We start from the raw sequence: 25,009 nt of genomic DNA, 5'->3' as shown, positions 1-25,009 counted from the left end.
CAAGCCAATGAAATCTCTGCTAACCTTGGCAGTATTTGTAAGCGCATACTACCACACTACTAGCACTAACATTTCTGCCTGTGCAAATGTATGTGTATTTATGCATAGAATACTTGGTTTACCTATTTAATTTGACAAAATATTAAGTATACAACAAATATAATGCATACTGCACAAGCATATCTGCTCCTAAATTATAATGATTAACAACAAAGCTGGTCTAGGATCAGGATGAATACAGCTACATGAGCCAACTCCTGAGCAGAGCACTTGTATGTGATTGCCCTACTGCTAAATGGGATGTCAAGTTGTGTTAATGCCTCCTGTGCCAGAGACCTACTGAGGAAGATTAGACCAATCAGACAAAATCCTTTCTAAATGATCCAACAGTCGAGCTAAAAATAATTACACACTCTGGGACGGAATTTAACTCTAAAAGAACAGGTGTTTATGTTCTACATGGACAGTTTCTGATTCATAGAAAGGTTATCGGAGACAGCACTGATCTCTAATGCATTTAAAGTATGATTTACTGTTGTTGTAATCAATGGACTGACGTAGCCTTATATTTTAATGGGGTGCTTGTGTGTGGTGATGTTAGACTGACATCTTGTGGTGTGGATTAAGCACAAAGCGAAAGAGTTTTCAGTTACCACTGCCATTGTAAAAATATCCTACAATTGCAGTGGGTTTATCACCCATGATTCATTTCTTCAACAATTAAATGAGAGGCAGGTCATGTGATCTCAACATGGTGGCCACCCTGATGGGGCGACCCACTTTATATAATACTTTTTTAGGTTACTGATATGACTGTAGTCTTGGAATTTTACTTGGTGCATCTTTAAGTTACACTCGGTTTATTTTACAATAACTAATATTCAAAAAATATTATATTATGTTATATTATATATTAATTTATGACATATTTATCAAATGTTATTGTACAATGTACTTTGCTGGAGGACATCGGGAAATGTTTTGTGATCAATTAAATTCCAGCTAATTTAAAGTTTGTGTGACACTAGTTATTTATTGTGTTAGGCTATTATACTCCCAAAAAGGAAAGCATTAATATTACAAAAAGTGGGTCAGATTCAAAGTAAGATGGGTCCAGACACCACAATGTATAAGAACCCTGGAGACGAGTAAAACCAACCCTGTCCGTGTTGCACTTCAGCCTGGGCAACAAATGTGTCTCTGATGAATGGACTTTAAACAGGACTCTTAAAGTAGAAAGTAGAATTCTCCTTCTCTCTCTCTCTCTCTCTATCTCTTTCAACATTAGTACAGGTCTCATTATATTCCATTAACAGCAAAAAAAAAAAAACTCTGAAATAAGAAACAACACTTCAATTTGGAGGCTAAATTGTGGATTGTATGTAGAGATTGAGGTTAATCTGAGACTCTGGAATGTTGAAGTTACAGAATGGCTACTCAGATTTACACTAGATATTTGTTTCAGTAAATTAGACTTGTTGTTCCGCTATTTATGAAATGTAAAAATAATTTTAAATACTTACATTCTGCTGTGTATGTATATAACTGACAGTACAAATTATCAAGAATTACTTGATCACAGATTCTGTTCTTATTGGCTTTCAACATGTCCATTAAACTAGGTTAAATTATGGAATTTGTACAAAATAAGAAAAAAAAAAAGTAAGGGAAAATGTTCACCACTCATTATATAACCTGATAATTATTCATGCATGCCGTCCCATTGAACCAGAGGAATTCACTAGGTCAGAGGAACTGGAAGTAGTTTAATTCGACAGGAAATAAGCAGACTGCAGAATAACATACATGGCTCCTTATCTGCCTATTTATGACCAATGAATAAGCACAAAAAAAAAGCTAAAAAAAAAGAAAGCTAGAACAATATAATCTTGTGTAACACTGTTGACATGAAATATGAAAAATTGCAAGATCTCTACAACAATATCTGGTTTATCAATATAATTTCTCTGACTATAACCTTGCATATGACTTCATGACTTTTTTATTGTGGTCAGATATTGTAGAAGAAAGATATATTTGCTAAAACTGTATAACCCTATAAGACTCTCAATAAAGATGAACTCATAAAAAAAAGGAAAATCTTACTAATAAAACTTTTTATTAGTAATAAAAAGTTTATTTCAAAACTGAAAATGAAAACTTTGTAATATATATTATTATTAGATGTTTCATACTTTGTGCTGATGACGAGCAGGTGTGCCCTATTAGATTCAGAAGGGTCTCTAACTACTTGCCACAAATCAGTTTTCACTTTCATTATTTTGGTTTGATCTTTAATGTTAATTGTAATGTTTTCCTCTCACACAGTTGACTACAGGCCTAAAACACAAATGCAAACATGCAATTGTAGCCTAATTGATGACAAAAAAAAAAATCTGCGTGTTTCTGTTTGGATTTAAAAAAAGTTATTAAGTTATTATTATTCTCATACTACTACTACTACTAATAATAATAATAAATTGCTTATTCAGTGGGAATATGGGAATACAACTGACTGAGTGTAACAGATCAACTGTTGATCAAAATCAGCTCATGTAGGATTGCATGTAGGATTCAAATTAAGTTAAGGAGTTAAACACTTTTCTTTACAGAAATCCCTATAGAGCTTTGTAATTGAAATGGTTGTGATTTATTCAGAGCTTAAATAGCAAAGCTGATTTGTTTTTGCACATTAAATATGATATATTTGTTCTCCAAAAATATTTTATGATGTTTTTAATGAATAGTAGAAGCACAATGTTGAAGGAATATATGTGGGGCATGACATAAACTGAGCATATGAGGCTATGTTCTGTTCTATGTGTAGTACTGGATTCCCCACCAGGTGGCACAATCAGCCCGAATGTGAAAATGCCTTTGACTGTTATCAGCAAATGGTAAATTGGAAAAAGTCTTTATTTCTTAATTATATTTAAAAACTATGGTCTACTATAAAACAATTGTATGTACCAACATAAGGCTGACATATAAGGTTTGAAAACATAATGTGCTAATTGTATAAATGACTAAAGGGCAAAACTTTTATTCCTTTTACAAACAGTACTGTGGCCAAGAAATTCCCACGCTTAATGATCAGGTGAGAGGAACATCTGTTTTAAATCCAGAGATGAGCAGGCTGTGTTAACAGTTCTCTGTGATCTAATGCTAATATCCACGGTGATTTCCAGTCAAACGGTAAATGCGAAATTATGCTGTAGCCTGGATTAAGGATGTGCAAAGCTACAAAAATTAACTCCTTTTCAACTAGTTGAGTCGTTTACTCACCCTCATGTCGTTCCAAACTTGTATGACTTCTTTTATTCTGTAGAATGTGATAATTTGAAGAATGTTGGTAGGCAAACACTTTCAGTTCCCATGTACAAAAACAACTAAAACTGAAATTAAAAAAGATGATAATGAATGAATGAATGAATGAATGACAAAAATAAACACAACGAAATATCTCAAATTTCAACTGAAATTAAAATGAAATGAATGATAGCACTGAATGACCACATTGTTAGATTTGCCATATTCAACAGGAAGATCAGGCCCTTTCTTTTGGAACATGCTACACAGCTCCTTGTTCAAGCTTTTGTTCTGTCCAGGCTGGACTACTGCAATGCTCTCTTGGCGGGTTCACCAAGCTGCTCGCATTAAATTAATAAAATTGATGTTTGCCTTCAAAACAATCACTGGCTCTGCACCCCTTTACCTAAATTCACTACTTCAGACTTACGTGCACTCCAGGAGCTTGTGTTCTGCAAGTAAACGTTGCTTTATTGTGCCATCCCAAAGAGGCACAAAATCCCTTTCACAGACTTTTACCTTAACTGTACCCTCCTGGTGGAATGACCTGCCCAACTTGATCCGATCAGCTGAGTCCTTAGTCATCTTCAAGAAATAGCTAAAGGCACATCTATTCCATCTACACTTGACCCTCTAACACTAGCGCTCTCTACTCTGTTTTTATTCTATATACTTGATTTATTTTTATTTATCCAAAAAAAAAAAAAACTTGACCAGCTTTGCACCCTGTATTCTGTTTATCCTTGTTTTCTTTTTATTTAAAAAAAAAAAAAACTTGCTACGTGTACTGTGTTAGACTAACCAAGACTTGTCACAGCACTTGCATATCATTGCTCTTTTCTTGATTTGATTGATTCTATTGTCCTCATTTGTAAGTCACTGTGGATAAAAGCATCTGCTAAATTACTAAATGTAAATGTATTGCAAATGACTATCCTTTGAAAGGGATAGTTCACCCAAAAATGAAAATTGTCACTATTCATTCACCCTTGTGAACAAAGTTGTTCCAAACATATAAGAATTTTTTTAACGAAACTGTTTGGTTTCTAAAATTCTTCAAAATATCTTATTTTGTGTTCAACAAAAGAAAGAAACTCATACAGGTTTAGAAGGATGAGCGTATTCTAGTTATATGTGCACTAGTCTCACATAGTCAGACCTTCAGAATGACAGCAGAATTTTTTTTTTGTTTTGTTGTGCCACGTCATGTTTAGGAGTGTGGAAATGTCCCAACAATAACAAACCAGTGTATTAAACTCTTGGACGTAGTTTAAAGAGTTTATGCCACAAACTTAACTTATTTAACATTCAAACAAAATCCAGTGTTTAGTTGATCCTGATAAGCACTGTCACATTTGTAAAATGGCAGCTTTGTTCTTCCATGAGGGGGTTTGACATCACGACATCTTTGTTTCCAGGCAGCGCGTTAAAGAACGCGACACACACGTCTTCTGGAAATTCTGTAGAATTCAACCAATCAGATGACAACGTTGAAACTTCGAAGTGTTTCCATTTTTGTGTGCCATATGCATCAGACGTTCATCTAATGGTCCGTGGGCATGACGTCTGAGGCTGAGACTATATGTGCACACACTTGACTACACACATGTACACTTTAATAGAATGGCCCCCAAGCAGCTCAGAATGTATCACCATTTCCACTTACTTTCATCTCAACAGGAAACCAGAAGATGGGCTCTGATATTGTGTAGTTTACCAGGTCTTAGCTGCCAATAAAACACATAATGACCATTAGGGGAATGGAAAATGTTTAACTGTGTAAGGAAATAATCCTTGAGGGATCCCTAAATGTCTGTTTAATTGCAACATTTAAATTCAAATTCAGGCCCAGGCAATGGATCAAGACCATGGAATCTGCAGAACTGTGTCACATGTAATAAAAAGAATGATAAAATATTAAACAATATTTTACTGTAAATAAAAACATTGCTTTTCAGTCTTTGTCTGGGTGCCGCAGCAGGTCCCTGCAGAAGATTGGAGCACTGATCCGTGCCCATGTTCTCTAGTAGGTTCTGTGGATAATTAGCAGGCTGCTTCTCCCCTTCTTGGCCTCCGCTAATTGTTTGTGTTGTCTTGGAAACCTGAGAGCCCTCGGCTTGAAACCAGAGCAACAAATCAGGGCCAAAATCTATTAAAAACTATTTTAATAAAAAAATATTTTGTTTGTGACTTATGCGTGAGGATGCAATATCACTTTCCAGTACATGGGTACAGGGGTGCATTCTGAACAGCGTAAATAAAACATGAGAGATCAGAACGGGCCACAAGCAGAAAGGTCAAACAATCATTTTGGCAGGTAACTGGACACTACAGGTGAGGCGCTATGGCATCCAGCCCATCTTGGAGGACAATGGTGCATTCTAGAGGAGGTCACGCTTGGCTCTCCTCAAGGTTTAGTGATGCCAGATTGCCTTGGCTGTAGCCTATATTCTGTCCGATGTGACAGACGAGAGGACAATTTTGATTTCAGAGAGCTTGTTGTTCTTCTCTACATTACTACATTATACTGCACTAGATGAAACTATAGTACTGTACCATAATACACTTACCAATAATATGCTTCATTATGTTATTCACTGTAAAATTATCCAATCCAATTTACGGTGTAAAAAAAACAAACAAAAAAAAAAAAAAAAACTGAAAGAGATTCACCAGAAATTGTCCAGTTTTACAGTTTCTGGTGTTACGGGGTTGCATATAACTTCACTATCACACTACGCTATCAATAAACGCACGAAGATGAAGAAGAATGTAACCCAGGTCACTGACTAGGTCACAAATTTTTTTTTTGTTTGTTGGTATATCTTAAGTATTTATAGGAAGAGAATGTTGATTAAAGTTGTTTTATATATTGAATTATACTTTGAAATTTAGAAAGAAAAAAAATTGGCCAAAGTCATTTTGATTGGGTGAGGTCGGAGGTTAGCTCCGCCTCCGAGAAAAGTTAAAGTTCATCCCCGAAAATTAAATTCCCAGACCATAAAGGATGTATATGCCCTTCCTAACCTGGAAGAAGCTTTTTCAGTCTTAACTGGATCAAGATGGTTCTCAGTTCTTGACTTAAAGTCGGGCTATTATCAAATTGAGATGGAGGAGGCTGACAAGCAGAAAACCGCCTTCGTATGCCCACTAGGTTTCTGGAAATTTAAACGGATGCCGCAAGGAATTACGAACGCACCTAGCACGTTTCAACGGCTAATGGAACGTTGTATGGTAGATTTAAACCGGAAAGGAAGTACTTGTGTTTATTGATGACCTCATAGTTTTCTCAAAAACTTTGGAGGAGCATGAGACAAGATTAATGCAAGTGCTCAAAAGACTCCAAGAGTTTGGATTAAAGCTTTCACCAGAAAAGTGTAAGTTTTATCAAACATCCGTCAAATATTTGGGTCACATCGTATCTCAAAACGGAGTGGAAACTGATCCCTCAAAAGTAGAGGCCCTCCAAACTTGGCCAAGACCGAAGAATCTAAAGGAGTTAAGATATTTCCTTGAATTCTCAAGTTACTACGGGAGGTTTGTGCAGGACTACTCAAAGATCATGAAACCCCTTAATGATCGTACTGCAGGATATCCTCCACTGCAAAAAGATCGCAGGAAGAAGAGGGATGACACCAAGCAGTACTTTGATCCAAAGGAACAGTTCGGCGAAAGGTGGACCCAAGAATGTCAGCAGGCCTTTGACACTGTTATTGAAACTCACATCTGCTCCAGTGTTAGGATTTGCTGACCCCAAGCTGCCATATGTGTTGCACACAGATGCTAGTACCACCGGCCTTGGTGCAGCACTATATCAAGAACAAGATGGACAGATGAGAGTCATTGCTTTTGCAAGCCGAGGACTTACCAAGAGTGAAGCAAAATATCCAGACCACAAGTTAGAATTATTGGCGTTGAAGTGGGCTGTTACTACCAAATTCAACAATTACTTGTATGGAGCCAACTTCACTGTGGTAACGGATAGTAATAAACTGATATATATAACTATCACATAATTTGGGGAGTGTGTGCATCACATGGTCTTAGCTGTGGTCCAGGTTCTTGTGCGGGCAGGGATCTCAGAGCCTGTGGAACATGTCAACAGGTCTTTTCTCAGAGCGCAAAACTGGATGCAACCAGCTACAGGTGGTTGTCGAGTCTGTCGACTTTTACCTTTAGGATCCAATACCGAGCTGGAAGTAAGAATCAGAATGCGGATGGATTGTCAAGATGTCCACAAGAAGAAGTTCCTGATGATCTGGAAATGAGAAAAGAGAGGGAAAGAATCAGGCAATTTGCTTACCATCACTTGACAGATACCTCACAGGCAGTTGTTTCATCAGAAGCAATAAAGGCTATCTGTGAACGTCATGAAGTTTGCCAGCAGTGTGATGACCATGATTCCTTGTACCCACCAGTGACTCTTATAGAATCTCTTGCTGTTGGTGTAAATGCCTTACCTCAAGCATTCCAGCAGGAAGATACTTACTGATCTGGAGAAACATTCCTCCTGTCAGAACAACACAGTCCCAAACGAAAATTGAAACAGTTTCAAACATTTCAGCGTCATTACTCCATAAGACACGGGTATAACACATTTAAAATATTTACACCAGAGCAGATATTCATGAAAAGAAGCTTAAACACAAGCATGCTTTGTATGTAGGCCTATACAATCCAAAAACTATAGTTATAAACATATATGGCTATATTCGTGAACAGAGAATATCCTATCACAGTAAAGTTTTGACTAATCATTCTTACTGACATTAGGCTAGTAACATTATAACTCATATGACTTTTATATCGTATTTCTGTCTATGTTATAGAACATTAAAAAAAACATCCTGGCATCGTGAGACATTTAGATGCTGTGAATGAAACTTCATAATGTTTCACTTGATTATGCATTTAGTCAGGAATTATAGTTTGGAAAAAGTCTAAATAATAAAATGTGTACAAATTATGTGAAAACTAATACAAGTAGGTTAATAAAAAAAGACTTACTCATGTTTATGATCACTGCTGGATCAAGCCGCTGCATTGTTTTTTCCTGAGGTAATCCAAAGCTTCTTGAGGTGAATTCGGTCTTATTCCTCTCAGTGCGACGCGAACAGTAAAAATTAAAAAACTTGAGGTCTTGCTGCTTTGTTTGCTGTGATGTGGGCGTTTACACGCCACATGCTTCACATGGACGATTATAATACCAATAGCGCGTGGGCGTGGTCGCATTAGATATAATGAAGGGAGACATGAAAGACTGGACATCACGTTGGTTTCATATGGATTACTTTATCACAGAATATTTGCTTTCGATAAGACTTGCTTGGTTTAAAAGTAGACATGTCAAGCTTTCTATAGATATATCTCTCATGTCTCTTTGTTGAGTATTTGCTGAGCTACAGTTCATTTTAATGACGCGTTTCTAAATGAAGATCACGCAGACCAAGGTGGCAGACAGTGCACCCTGTTTGTTTTCTTTATTTTATAAATGCACAAAGTTTTGTTGTTATTATGTGTGTATACAAATAAAAGTAGACCATTTACAGATTCGACTGATGTATTGCTCTTATCTGTAAGATCAAAACTGAAAGTGTAATTTAAGTTATTTTCTGTGTTATCAGGTGAAGATGCCACAAAACGCGTATCTGCGTTTGTTGACCCCAAAGGGTTAAGCAAAAGACAGAGAGCAGATCCAGAAATTGGAACGGTTATCAAGCAGCTGGAATCCAAGAAAAAGCCTTGTCCTAAGGCCATATCTCCTGAATTAGCTCTGTGGTTCAATGAGTGGAATCGTTTGGAGCTGAAAAATGGAGTGTTGTTCAGGAAAAGGCAAGAGCAAGGAAGTGAGTCATATCAATTAGCATTACCTGTTAATCTCCGTGACATGGTAATGAAGGAGCTGCATGAAGAAATGGGTCACGTAGGCACTGAACGGACTCTTGATCTGGTTCGATCCAGATTCTTCTGGCCTAAGATGTCTTTGGCAATAGAGCAGAAAGTGAAAACCTGTGAGCGATGTGTCAGACGGAAAACTCCACCAGAGAAAGTAGCTCCACTAGTAAATATCAAAACCAGCAGATCATTGGAGTTAGTTTGTATGAATTTCTTTTCGGTTGAGCCAGACCGAAGTAACACCAAGGACATACTGGTGATAACGGACCATTTCACAAAGTATGTTGTGGCTGTACCAACAAGAAATCAGAAAGCCCAGACTGTAGCCAAGAGTCTGTGGGATAACTTTCTGGTACACTATGGGTTTCCAGAAAAACTCCATAGCGACCAAGGTCCAGACTTTGAGTCTCGCACGATAAAAGAGCTGTGCAAGGTAGCAGGTATATCCAAGACAAGAACTACTCCCTACCATCCATGGGGTAATCCGGTAGAACGGTTCAACTGGACCCTTTTGCAAATGCTGGGAACTTTGAGTAATAAGGAGAAGTCAAACTGGAAGGATTTCGTCAAACCTCTAGGCCATGCATACAACTGCACGAGGAATGATTTGACTGAATTCTCGCCCTACGAACTTATGTTTGGAAGACAACCCAGACTACCGGTTGATTTGGCTTTCGGGCTACCAGTCAACAGTCTGCCTGAATCCCACTCAAAGTATGTGCAAAACCTCAAAAAACGATTGGAAGAGAGCTACAAGGTCGCAACTGGAAATGCTTCTAAAGTGGCAGCACGTAACAAAAATAGGTATGATCAACATGTTGTTGCCTCTGCTTTGGATGTGGGTGACCGTGAGCTTGTGAGAAATGTCCGTATAAGGGGAAAGCACAAGCTTGCAGATAAATGGGAACCTGATGTGTATGTTGTAACTAGGAAGGCTGGTGACTTACCTGTCTATACTGTCAAACCTTACCAATCACTTACCAAAGAAGTCTCTCAGAGACCCAGAACCAGAAACAGTTCCACCAAAGAACCTGAGGAAAGGGAAATCTAAAGTGAGCATTCAGAATCTGATGGAAGAACCAGGTGAATCCTATATTCCTGGAAGCACACTGGAAATTGAAAGTAGAATTGTGTCAAATACAAACCCAATTACTTCTACCAGAAATGGAAGAACTGTGAACTTACCAGGTGTGGAACCTGCGTCAGAGCAGGATGCAGGATATCCTATCCGGCAAGAACCTGTTAATGACACAAACTTACCTGAACCTGTGGAAAGAAATGTACTGTACTTAACGGAAGTTGAAGCTGTTGATGAAGATCTGGTAGATGGATCTGAAATAGAAATTGTAAGAGAAAATGAAGAGGAATCAACAGATAATAACAACTCAGCAGAAAACCCAAATGGAGAAGATGGAAGAAATAATGTTTCTTCACAAAAATAAAGTACCATTTCCAGAAGTCCTCTGATGGATCAGAATGAAGTACCTCAACCTGTAAGAAGTCTAAGACGCAGTCAAAGATCCCATGAACCTCCAAAAAGACTTCAATACCCTCAGTTGGGAAATCCTCTCAGTATGGTGATCCAGTCTTTGTTGTCAGGCCTGAGTACAGCATTTACAAATTCGCTGGAAGAGAACCTGGAACATCTTAACAGTTCACCTACCATTGTGACCGTTCAACCTCAGATGCAGAGGGACCTGCATACATTCAGGAGGGGAGAGTGTAACCCAGGTCACTGACTAGGTCACTGAAATTTATATAAAGTTTATTTTTTATTTTTTATATATCATAAGTATTTATAGGAAGAGAATGTTGATTAAAGTTGTTTTATATATTGAATTATACTTTGAAATTTAGAAAGGAAAAAAAATTAAGTAATTTTGATTAGGTGAGGTCGGCGGTAAAGCCGTGAGGCCGTGTCGTGAGGCCGCCTCCGATAAAAGTTAACGAGAGGAGCAGAAAAGTTAACGAGAGAGCAGAGGGTGACACGGAGCAAGATGCAGAGCGATGCGAGACATTGAATTCGTCAATTCAATAAAGAGTCGAATTAGATGCTGTAAATAATCTAAAAAATAGATTATTGAAGCGAAAAATATCCTTAGAAGCTTAAACTTTAAAGAAATAGAAACTGACAAAGAAAGAGGTGTAAACAGACTGGACAGCTGGACACCAGGTCAAGAAAATATGATCATATTACCCACCCTGGAGCGCAAAACCAGTCTTAAGTCGCTGGGGTATGTTTGTAGCAATAGCTAACAATACATTCTATAGGTCAAAATTATCGATTTTTCTTTAATGGTAATAATCATCAGGATATTAAGTAAAGATTATGTTCCATGAAGATATTTTGTAAATTTCCTACCGTAAATATATCAAAACTTCATTTTTTATTATCAATATGCAATGCTAAGGACTTCATTTGGACAACTTTAAAGGTGATTTTCTTACTATTTAGATTTTTTTGCAACCTCAGATTCCAGATTTTCAAATAATTGTATCTCGGCCAAATCATGTATAGATTTCAATTTCAAAAAATTGACCCTTATGACTGGTTTTGTGGTCCAGGGTCACATTTGATTCTTCAGATCTTTGGTTAACACTTTCTAACATATTTCTAAATATATTTGTAGACTGCAAGATAAAAGAAAAATAAATTCTCCAAAACTCATAGGGTTGGTTTTTGCTCATGTTATCACCAATGTATGCGATCGGGTATACAATACAATAAATGAGTAAAAGGTGAATATAAAAACACCTGTGTGTTAACAATGCATGTGCCAACAATATAATTGTGAATTTAATCATAATTGCTCATACCCCTGCAGGACTACAATAAATCTGAGAGCTCATTGAGGTTCTCATATAATTCCAACCATATAAAATCAGAAGGAAAGCCCACTCAGTGAGGAATTCCCATGCTTGACTTAACCCACCACGTCCTCAGAGTAACAAAAGAGCTAAATCATGTCGTACTGCTTCCCACAGATGGGCTGCCTTCTCTGTTGACAAAGGCATGCAAAATAGTATTTACAGATGGCAGAGCGGGATCTGGCTCTCCAGCATAAAGGCTTCCCTTTTGAGAGCCGTTTAAGGGCCATGAGAAAACATCTGAGCTGAAGTGTGTGGCGCTTGTACTGAGATCCACATCCCTCCCTCCCTCCAGGACCACATTGCTGGAGACTTTCACAGCAGTCTGTGGATATAGGAAGCAGATGCTCGCAGAGACACCACTGCTGTAAGTTCATATAGAGGATGTGACATGCATGTTATGTTCAGTCCCCTGCTGCTCATATTCTCTGAAAGGACAGTTCAATGAGTGTATGTGGCATTTGTTTGCACTGTCAGACTTCTGGAGGCCCTGTGGTAAATATGCACTAAACTCTCACATCTCTGAGACTAGGGTATACGCTGCGCATCTGATCTTGTGGGATTGACCTTTGCCCTTTTGCATGCATTTGTTTTGTTTCCCAAACTGTAGCTTGATCTGAGAATGTTTGCAATCTTACACATAAGATTGTTGATGCCAACCCCTCAGAGGACCTCAGATGATGCCAACCCTGAAACAACATACAGAACTACCACATTTTGCTATAAGTTTGATTGCATCATATAATAATTGCTGTTAATAGTGTTCATCGTCTGTTTTATTACGTCCTAAATTGATTTTTCCGTACTGCTGGTTCGTCTGGTCAGAGGAGAACTGGCCCCCCGACTGAGCCTGGTTTCTCCCAAGGTTTTTTCTCCATTCTGTCACCGATGGAGTTTTGGTTCCTTGCCGCTGTCGCCTCTGGCTTGCTTAGTTGGGGACACTTCATTTCCAGCGATACCGTTGATTTGATTGCAAAGATACTATTTAAACTGAGCTGGATGTTGACATCACTGAATTCAATGATGAACTGTCTTTAACTGAAAAATTTGTTTACTATTGTCATTTTGCATTATTGACACACTATTTTCCTAATTAATGCTGTTCAGTTGCTTTGAAACAATCTGTATTGTTAAAAGCGCTATATAAATAAAGGTGACTTGACTTGACTTGACAGCTAGAAACGCATGAGAAAGACGACAAAAAAATAACTGGATTAAGGCCAAATCAAGACATACTCTTTATTATCCTCTTTCATCTTATTTTTTTTTCCCCCTTGGCTGGGTTTTTTGTTTTTGTTTTCTTCCCTGTTTTATGGTTGCATTATTCCTACTCTGGAATCCTGATCTGTCCCTGCCGTGGATGCTCTTTCTGTGATTTGGACATGGCGAGCCACCCATTTAAGTGATCGTACCTGAAAGTAAAAAAAACAATAATTTTGCTGAACTGGTACGACAAAACATACTCACCTTGAACTGTGGTATTTTATTTTTCCTCATTTTTTTTTCCCTGGACTGAGTTTGAATTTTTCATATTGAACTGGAACTGAACAAATTTAAATTTGGAAATTGAGCTTGAAATTTGAAATTGTGTTTTTTTTTTTTTTTAATGTGGATACAACATTTGAATTGTGAAACTGAATTTGATATTACATGTCTGAAATCTGAATTCCTGACTTGAAGGTTATATGATTCTGATTCTAAAATCTATATTTCAACTTTGATTTCAGTATCTTTCGTGACTGAACTATTGTTTGACATTGTTTATTTTGCTTTTAATCCCTTTCCATCATTTTAATTTACTCAAGAATAATATATTGTCATCTCATTTCATTTACATTTATCTTTGAGTCTGAATTCTTTCTTTCATTCATTTATGTTATCAATCCTATACACTCCAGTGAATCGACCTAATCTTCTGATATCTGGTCCTGGATAAAAATTGATCACTCGTACTATAGCTAGCACGCTAAAAACAGGTAGCTGCGGGTTACAAGAAGGTTTAGGAAGTATTTTAATCCAACACACGGGTAATCCACAATCACAGGGTAGAGTTGTCGTGATCGGACCAAATGAACTGAAACAGAGAGAACTTAAATACAGGTGATAATGAAGTGATTAATAAGTGCACAGCTGAACATAATGAGTGCCTGTGACAACAAACAAACCAAGGCAAAGGGTAATGAAACACAGAGTCCAAACTAACAGAAACTGTGACATTCACAATCTGAATATTTCATTAAATAATATAATATTAAAATGTACTAATATCCACTATAATAATACAGGTGTCACGCTCTTGTGAAGGGACAACACTTGCCACGATAGAAAGTAAAACTAAATCATATAAAATGTAACACAAAACAATATATAATTCCTAATGTGCATTACTGATAACAAAAATAAGAATAAATAACATTACCTATATGAAATATAATCATATGTCATGTATCATGCACAGACTTATGCACTGTAAAATCCAATAGTTTACCTTACATAGATTTAATTAGTTATATTTACTTAGTTGTTATACTTACTAGGTTTTATTAAGTTACAGCTACTTTCAAGGCGCATTCATAAGCTCAAGAGAATCATGTGTGATTGGTTATAATGCTCAACACTGCAGACCGCAGAATCATCTCACAACACTCAAAAAGAAATCTGATGTAATGTAACAAAGCAAATCTACACCGTAAAATCCAATAGTTTACCTTACTTAGATTTAATTAGTTATATTTACTTAGTTGTTATACTTACTAGGTTTTATTAAGTTACAGCTACTTTCAAGGCAAATAAATCAATTTACGTACTGTTTTGAGTGAGACTTACTTAAAATATTAAAGTAGCCACAAATGAACCAATGACATTAATAAAGCAGTGAGAGGCAGTAGTGCACTAATATGTTGCTAATGTGCAACATAACAACAGAAGAAGAAGAAAAGAAAAATAGTCTTAATAAACTTTTCACCCATTTTCTCATGTCTGCAGTTATCTTTGACTAGTTGCATTCACTCATTTCCCAGTCATCTTGAATTGTCAATACAACTGAAATATTTCAGAGAACATCACATAAGCTAACTTCATAAATTGATGTTTATTTTCCTAAAATCTGGGGGGTTTTAACTCACCATTATAGTGATTAGCGTTCCCTTTGGTTGGGCACTTGGAACTTTGTTTATGTTACTATAATTTTTTTCCTGATAATGCAGCAATGCATCATGACGTCAGAGTTATTTGATTTCAAGGGAAGAAAAGTAATTAATAGGCTGCTTTTAGAAGGTGATCTATCTTCTAATTAAAGCATTAGTGTATTTTCACTAATTAACTTCTATTAATTTAATTTTTCATAAATACCTTGAGATGCTTTTAATTGGGTTTATATAATCCTTAAATAGTGTGGGGTAACATGCTAAAGTCACACACAGACTTAAACATTCAGCACGTGAACCACAACAATGGTAACAGTTCAATTTCATTTATTTTTATTAATTGTAACAATAACCATTTTATTCGCTCTTTTTGTTGTGCTACTTCTGACACAAGACAGCAAATAAAATTGGCAAATAAAATCAACAACTGTAAACAACTGAAATATTTGAGAGAACATCACATAAGCTAACTTCATAAATTGATGTTTATTTTCCTAAAATCTGGGGGGTTTTAACTCACCATTATAGTGATTAGCGTTCCCTTTGGTTGGGCACTTGGAACTTTGTTTATGTTACTATAATTTTTTTCCTGATAATGCAGCAATGCATCATGACGTCAGAGTTATTTGATTTCAAGGGAAGAAAAGTAATTAATAGGCTGCTTTTAGAAGGTGATCTATCTTCTAATTAAAGCATTAGTGTATTTTCACTAATTAACTTCTATTAATTTAATTTTTCATAAATACCTTGAGATGCTTTTAATTGGGTTTATATAATCCATAAATAGTGTGGGGTAACATGCTAAAGTCACACACAGACTTAAACATTCAGCACGTGAACCACAACAATGGTAACAGTTCAATTTAATTTATTTTCATTCATTGTAACAATAACCATTGTATCTCTTTTTGTTGTGCTACTACTGACACAAGACAGCTAATAAAAATTGGCAAATAAAAACAACAACTGTAAAACAAAGCAACTGTAGCAGTCAGTGAGTCAGTGAGTAGCTATACTAAGTCATGAGTAAACCTTAATGAAAGGATCAAGTACCCCTACAGTTCTTTTTTAGTTACTAGAACTCTCGAGTAAGTAAACTATACTAACTAAGCATTTGTCAGTACAACATATTATTCCTATTTCACTTTTTTTTCACACACGTTTTTTCAAGGCAATCGGTTTGCATGCTTTTTTTAAGTAAGCTCAACTAATTCGATTTTACAGTGTGGGAACGCTCATTTTACTGTTTTTCATTGTAAATTATATAGTAATTTATAATTAACATAAATGTGACATTATTTTACAATGTAATTACATATAATATTATGTTAAACCATTTACATGTTTTATCATATATGGTAAGTTATCTTAATAAACCAATGAACAGATTTTTACTGTAGCATTTTCATGTCTTGTTATTCTGTAAAATTTACAAACTTTTTTTTACATTGTTACTATAGGTATACTATACTATGCCATAATATACTGTACTACTATACTCTACTGTATTCTGCTGTACTGTACTGTACTGTACTGCCCTGCTCTGTTCTGTACTGCACAGTTTTTTTTTTTGTTTTTTTTTGTTTTTTCCATACAATGAAAGTTAAAAGGGTTTAGTGTTGTTTTGGACAACACTGATTTATTTTAAACATTCTTCAAAATATAAATAATATACTATATTAATCATAAATATGCACACATACATTTAATATTCATTTCACTGTATATTGTTCTAGTCTGTACATTTATGTCAGATCAGTTCACTGGTCCAGCTAACACACATTGTGTATTCTATACTGTAAACTATCAGGCAGTGTTCCTATCTAAAAGGAGATTGGCCCTTAGATGAAAGGTAGGACTTTCATTCCTATAGCTTTCAAGTGATTCTAATCATTATCATATCTTCACTTTTATAATGTCATATAATGTAATATTCTATATATATGCTGCTTTGTTCATTCACAATTCTAGAGATGTTCTGTATTGTTCAGCATTTAATTGGTTTATTTGTGCCTGTCTTGTCTGAATAATCACAGGCATATGCTGATACATATTGACTGGCTTAAGAAACATTTCACCACATAATCAAGATATATGAAGCCCAGTTCCACAGCTTAATGGACTGAGGGCCATTCCATAATTAAAAGAGAGCATTCAGTGCTGAATAAATCCAATTCAGACCTCATTCATACTATTAAACACCACTCTACCATTCACGGAACGCTGCTCCAAATATGGATTGTCTCTTAGTGAGCATAAGCTTATTTCAACCTGATTCCATTGCTTTGCATCTATCAGCCTCTAAGTCTTTGTTGATTATAATACTATTTAAAACCTCTCTCTCAATGAGAGGACACAAATCCCCTTATAATACAAGCAAATTAATTACATCGCAATAAAGCTTCCTTTTTACGTCAGGCCTGAGGGCATGTTCAGAGGAAAAACATTCATATTTGTGCAGGTGAACAAAAATCAGCTGTTGGTTTTGTTTGCAAAGGGTGTGTAAGGAACAGCTAAACAGAAATTATCGCACACACAATTTTCCTTCTAGGTTGTAATAGGTGTGTAAGGCTGAAATTAAAGAGATTTGCTCCTTCCTCTGACTTCCATGTCTTTACTGTGAACGATAAGACAGTGAGGCCCTTGTGAAGACACCAAGCATGAGCAGGCCTCTCCTAGCAACTGCAGCAACAATATCCATTCACCCAGCCAGAGTATTCTACTTTGAATGTAGCTCAGGAAAGCCAGAGTCCTCAGGCATTCATTTGTAACTGCAGGCTATAGAAAAGCTGGGTGATGTGAGTTCCATGTAAAAAAAGAGAGGGTTTGTGCTCCCACTAGTGTATCACAAAACTTTTACATTTGAGACCAAGTGGTTTCACACACACACTCTAAAAATGTGGTTCTGCCGACATCGAGCAGAAACTCACGACTGTATGCGCGCTTAGAGACAGATAGACGCGACGAATACGTACAAAAACACTGCGATTCACAAGACAAAAAACACGAAAACACCTTTCTGTCGGGAGAGAGAGAAGCCGCAGCGTGTGAACGCGCCGCCATCTGCATTATTCGCCATCTGCAATTATAACGTCATTGTGATATAGAAAAGAAAAAGTGGTATGGGCACAAAGGCGAAAATACAATATTAGAAAGGCAAAACAGAAAACACCCCTTAGGCAGAACTTACCGTACCGTAGCTCCTTCACTCTGTCATCATTCCTTTCGAATGGTACACGGTACAGCTGTTTCATACTCATGTGGTGTCTTTTCAGCACCCTGTCGATAGTTGAGATGCTAACAGATTGGATGTTTTCAAAGACATTGTTGTCTTCAATAATGGCACTCTGTATCTCCCTTAGTCTAATGGCATTGTTTGCTCTGACCATGGTGCAAATAGCCTCCTCCTGATGAGGTGTGAAAAGGGGTCCACTGCCACCCCTGTGAGGTAATCTTTCAGCTCTTTGGGGGGAAAAATGCATAAATGCAAAATACATGAATTTGCACATAAAACAGAAAAAAAGTGCACACACAAATATAAAAAAAAATACATGTGTGTGTTTGCGTGTTGCAGTTTGTATCTGTATAAAATATATTTGCTGTATGCTGCAAAATACAAATGAACACTGTTATTATGAATCCTTACAGCAAGTATACACTATAACAGTACATTGCACATTGGTTGACATACCTGTTCTCGCTACGAAATGTTTGAATTATTGAGGATACGGTCGATCTCCCAATATTTGGCTGCACCCTTCGACCCGCCTAAGCCATTGTAAGGCCATGATTGACAACATGGTCCACAATAGTGACCCTTATTTCATCTGATATGTGCCGCTGTCCTTGGCCTCTTCTGCCTCTTCCTTTGTTTTGCCTCTGTACCCTTCAGCAGGCCTCTCCTAGCAACTGCAGCAACAATATCCATTCACCCAGCCAGAGTATTCTACTTTGAATGTAGCTCAGGAAAGCCAGAGTCCTCAGGCATTCATTTGTAACTGCAGGCTATAGAAAAGCTGGGTGATGTGAGTTCCATGTAAAAAAAGAGAGGGTTTGTGCTCCCACTAGTGTATCACAAAACTTTTACATTTGAGACCAAGTGGTTTCACACACACACACACACACACACACACACATGCATACACACACACACACACACACACACACACACTCTCTGAGTGTAAATACTGGGGTTGGATATGAAAAACAGTGAAAATCTGTGTGACTTGAAAACAGTGATTATTCTGTGGAAATACTGGAAAGCACCTTTAGACTTTGTTTTTCAAATCAAAACTCAATTCTTGTATACTGATTGTTCATGCAAAAACGAAAATTCTGTCATCAGTTACTCACCCTTCTATTGTTCCAAACCGATAAGACTTATGTTCATCTTTGAAACACAAAGATATGTTTAATTAAATATGCAATATCTGTCCCTCCACTGAAAGAACAGATTTAATTTAGGCTTTTATTCATATATAAAGATTGATCAACACACATAGGGTGTCTCTTAAGAAGATGTGCATTAAAATGTTAAATTCATTATTTTTACAATGTCTTTATCAACTTTTTGAAGCGTCAAAGGTTTGATGGAATGGTCTTTTAATTGGAGGGGCAAAAATTGCTTCGGTGTTATTAAAAATATCTTCATTCTTGTGTGATGATAAAAAGTAGTTGGAGTTGGGTCATTTTTGGGTGAACTCTCTCTTTAAAAATTGTTTAAAATATCGTATAGTTTTCTGAAAAAAAAAAAAAAAAAACCTTACCACATCATTGTGATATAGAAAAGAAAAAAAGAAACATGGGCACAAAGGCAGAAATACAAATTTAGACAGACAAACACAGGAAACACCCCTTAGGCAGAACTTTGTTTTTGCATGCAGCACTTTACGAGGAATTTCAGAGACCTAGTTATCATTGGTTGATCCAGATTCTCTTCATTAGTGAAAGTCAAGATTTACCTGTACAATTCATGGCAAATTTACAAAAAGACTAATAGAAATGTGTAGAAAATATGCTTGACAGTTTATGACAACTAGATCAACCATTTTGCATTTAATTGTTTACACGATGAACTAATGACTAAATGTTTTGAGGGGAAAGGCTATTGCACAGAGAACTAAATAATGCATTTTGAGCAACCTGACATTATCAACTGATAATGTAGGAAACCACAGACAAATGTACATAATCAATTGCATGAATGTACCAAAGCAATCACAACTTGTTCAAAAGAATGATAAACTGCTATTATGATGTGCACAAGTGACTAGATGATGTGGAGGTTATGTGCATTAAAATGTTAAATTCATTATTTTTACAATGTCTTTATCAACTTTTTGAAGCGTCAAAGGTTTGATGGAATGGTCTTTTAATTGGAGGGGCAAAAATTGCTTCGGTGTTATTAAAAATATCTTCATTCTTGTGTGATGATAAAAAGTAGTTGGAGTTGGGTCATTTTTGGGTGAACTCTCTCTTTAAAAATTGTTTAAAATATCGGTTTTATGGAATTATACAACAGGAGAACCTTGTTAAATTTAAGAAAGAACACTCAGAAACCAGTATGCTGATCTAAAGAACATGGAAAGCTTTGTGCATCCCAAAAATTAAAATCTGTTCATTAATTCATCATTTAACTCATCAGAATTCTGAAAACTGTATAACATTTCTTCTGTCGAACATAAAGGGTTTGATGTCAATTATGTCAAATGGCTGAATTACAATTTCTCAGTCGCTTTGGCGCATTTCTCAAATCATCCTTAATATTTGCAAAAAAGTGTGTGCATTTCTCAAAACAATTCGATATCAGTGCCATCAGAATGAAAAGTCCTTGTGTCATTGTTCACAAACAAGATAGTCAAAATGCTTAGTCTTATTGTCAATATAACAGTGCAATTTGTTAGTATTACCTGATGTAAACTATGGCAACAGTTTGGATGACAGTTACTGTATTGAAATGCAGAAGGCTGCACTTCTTATGTATGTCATAGATCCATTTCAAAAGTACAAATTTACACATTACTGTATGTGGGATATTGATTGAAAGAGACTGGATAGAAATCCCAGTTAAACTTTTACAGTACTAGTGGTCTGAACAAAAAACAAAAAAAACACACATTACAATGTCATTGTGATATAGAAAAGGCAAAAGCCTGGAACTTACTCAATCTTTAGTTCATCTCTCAAAAGTAAGTATTTATGTCAATGAACATATCAGTGCCATCAGAATGAGAAGTCCTTGTGTCATTGTTCTCAAACAAGATAGTCAAAATTCTTAGTCATGTTGTCAATGCAACAGTGCACTTTGTTAGTATTACCTGATGTAAACTATGGCAACATTTTAGATGACAGTTACAGTATTGAAATGCAGAAAGCTGCACTTCTTATGTATGCCATATATCCATTTCAAAAGTACGTGAACAAGAAGCTAATTGTTCAGAGATCTGAACTTATTGTTTCGGGAAAAAAAAGTTTAATTCGAGAATTGAGCCAAAGCAATTGAGAAAAACTGTAATGTGTAAAAAATGCGCTCTACAGTTTATGACAACTAGATGAACCATTTTGCATTTAAGGACTTATACGATGAACTAATGACTAGATGTTTTGAGGGGTAAGACTATTGCACAGAAAACTATATAATACATTTTGAGCAACGTGACATTAGCAACTGATAATGTAGGAAACCACAGATAAATGTACATAATCAATTGCATGAATGTACCAAAGCAATCACAACTTGTTCAAAAGAATGAGAAACTGCTTTTATGATGTGTACAAGTGACTAGATGATGTGGAGTTTGTACAAGTAGTTTTGAGAATTTCATTTCTGATTTGAGAAATGCACCAAAGCGACTGAGAAAACTGTAACTGAATTCATTAAATCACTGAATTATGTTTCATTTAGTAATGACATCAAATTTAAATGAGATATGAAAATTAGAGGAAAAATTTCCATAAAAAGTTTCCTCACACAAATCCATTTAATATAGTGTGTAAGTCGTGCAGACTACTCGCTGTATGGTGATGTAATGGTTCTTATATTCTCTCCATTTTTATATGACAGACAGACAGACCGACCGACCGACCGACCGACCGACCGATAGAGAGATAGATAGATAGATAGATAGATAGATAGATAGATAGATAGATAGATAGATAGATAGATATGGAAAGTGCAGCATGAGCATTCTACTAAACATCTCCTTTTGTGTTCTACAGAAGAAAGTAAGTCATATAGGTTTGGAACAGCACAATGATGAGCAAATGATTTTTTTGATGAACTATTCAAGAACTATCCAACTAGGAACTATCCGAAGAACTATATACTGTAGTAAACTCAAAACCCTAACAAAAACGGTTCTTGCAAGAAGTTTCTTTGCTGACCGTAAGATTCTGCCTTTATTTTCTAGAGCATAGAAATGCTACTCCTTGCAAGCATTGCACAGCAAGGAATGGAACAGCTGGTTTCATGTTACAATGAAAGAAGCATATTTAATGTGCCTCCACCTTTCCTGAATTCATGACCACTGAAGTCTCTCATAATATATCCTAAATCAATTGGAGAAAAGTGCAAGCAGACAGAAAGTCAGTAATGTTGTGATTGATAAGACTGATGTGAATATTTGTAAGCTGATAAGCCTCTTTTTTCTATCTTCTCTCTCTCTCTCTCTCTCTCTCTCTCTCTCTCTCTCGCTCTATCTCTCTCACACTGCAGAAAGGATACAACATTAAGCAGCAGAGTGTGAAAAATGGAAAACACCTGAATGGAGTGGGTAAGTCTACACTTACGCGTCCTTGAGAACAATGAAAGCCACCCAACAGCCCTGCAGAGGAACAATGCCACGGCTCCTTCTGTTCCATGCAAATGTCTTTGACCTTGTTTCTTGACACGTCACGACTCACAACTGGGTCAAAAATACTTCTGAAATTCCCTTCATGCTTTTTGACATAAAATAATGATAATGGCTTTTAAACGTCTCATGTCCCACTGACCTTAAAAAGATTCAAAAATGAAACATTCATCACTTGATCTAGAAGCAAAGACAAGAAACATCCTGTTTTTAATAGATGTTAGGCTTAATGAAATGCAAAGTTTAGTTGTTTGGCAGGAAACATCAAACTTGCTGTATTAATATACAGTAGAACTGCAATTTTGTCAAATTTACTTGTATAGTGCTTTTCACAATACATATTGTTTCAAAGTAGCTTTACAGAAAATCATTATGTTATTGTATAGAATATCTTAATATCTTCATGACTTATAGTTGAATTTAGCAGATTAGAGGTGAGTAATAAAATTGTTTACATTTTAGGATTCAAGCAATCAAGCAGTTGAGATATGCTATATAGTAAATATCGCTCTACACAAGTATACTGTATCTATGCAGATATACTTGGACATACTTATATATCCAACATTATACAAAGAGCTGGGCGATTATGTAGTTACATTTTTGCAAATAAATAAATAAAAAAAACAATTATGGCAACTAACTACACTGAACAAAATTATAAATGCAAAACTTTTGTTTTTGCCCCCTGCCAGACGCCATCGAATGAGAGCATTTGGCCACTCAAGTCGGTTACGACGATGAACTGCAGTCAGGTCGAGACCCCGATGAGAACAGCGAGCATGCAGATGAGCTTCTCTGAGACAGTTTCTGACAGTTTGTGCGGAAATTCTTTGGTTATGCAAACCGCAGCATCTTGATATGCCACACCTGTGAGGTGGATGGATTATCTCGGCAAAGGAGAAGTGCTCACTAACACAGATTTAGACAGATTTGTGAACAATATTTGAGAGAAATAGGCCTTTTGTGTACATAGAAAAAGTCTTAGATCTTTGAGTTCAGCTCATGAAAAATGGGGGCAAAAACAAAAGTGTTGCGTTTATAATTTTGTTCAGTGTATATTGTTAAATAATGTTACACTGATAATATGAAGTCATACCATTATATACAATTTTGCCAATATCATAGTGCCATTCTTGTCTTATACAACTAATAAATGCCCACAGAAGCCCTATTTCCAGAGGAGAAATAGTAATTCTGCCTATAAACAAGTTTAGATGAGCCTGACCTGATGATCATGTCCTGGCATGATGTTTTATTGTATACAGTGTGTAATCTTGAATGTAGACATGAGCATTGTGTGATTGTAAGATGATTTTCTGTATGTGTATTTATTTTAAATTGCTCAGTGTATGAGTTTATGAAGGATGGAAGCTTCTTGGTAGACTAATGGTTAATGTGCGATTTAGCAGAAGAGTAAAAGAGAGAGATTAAGTCTTCCACTAATCCTATCAGACTCCTGAGAAAGAGAGAGAGAGCGTATGTGAAAAATAAAGTTGGGAGGAGCAGGAGGGGTGTGGTTTTGATGCCCAGTGGTCACATGACTGTTTACACTGTGAGAGAGGAGGCATGTGGGTGAAGAACAGCAGAAACTCAGGAGAAACGGCCCTCACATAAACATGTAGGATATCTTACACACATATATATGCACACACAGGCAGCAGCAGGATGGACCAGAGAGTTGAACACAATTTTTATCCCCCTGAGGGCCAGCCCAGCAGACCAAGAGATGTGCTTGTTAAGTCAGGTAAGATAGACTCAGCAGATTGCGACTGAGATTATAGGATGCTGATATAATGTGCTATGCAGTGAAACTTTGGCAGAAATAATTCAATGGTGTTATTAGTAACCAAGGATAAGAATAAAAATATTAGTATATTTTTCACTCGTCATAGAAGAAATGTATCTAGTTGTCGTCAAATTAGCTTTATTTCTAATATA

General features: G+C 36.2%; 1 protein-coding gene across 2 annotated transcripts in view; it reads left to right on the top strand.

Moving 5' to 3' along the window:
• The window catches only part of LOC107703113 (protein FAM107B-like), a 46,320-nt gene that overhangs the window by 2,434 nt on the left and 18,877 nt on the right, over positions 1-25,009 (top strand). Inside the window, exon 2 of one of the 2 annotated variants that reach the window (XM_016505636.1) lies at positions 22,933-22,990. In XM_016505636.1, coding sequence (XP_016361122.1) covers positions 22,933-22,990 — 58 coding nt within the window. Of the gene's footprint in view, positions 1-22,932; positions 22,991-24,599; positions 24,816-25,009 lie in introns of those variants that run through there. The other variant, XM_016505645.1, reaches the window with a different exon arrangement.

Source organism: Sinocyclocheilus anshuiensis, unplaced genomic scaffold, assembly GCF_001515605.1.
Source record: "Sinocyclocheilus anshuiensis isolate Anshui unplaced genomic scaffold, SAMN03320099.WGS_v1.1 scaffold2049, whole genome shotgun sequence".
Classification (NCBI taxonomy): Eukaryota; Metazoa; Chordata; class Actinopteri; order Cypriniformes; family Cyprinidae; genus Sinocyclocheilus; species Sinocyclocheilus anshuiensis.
This window is presented reverse-complemented; position numbering and strand designations above follow the sequence as displayed.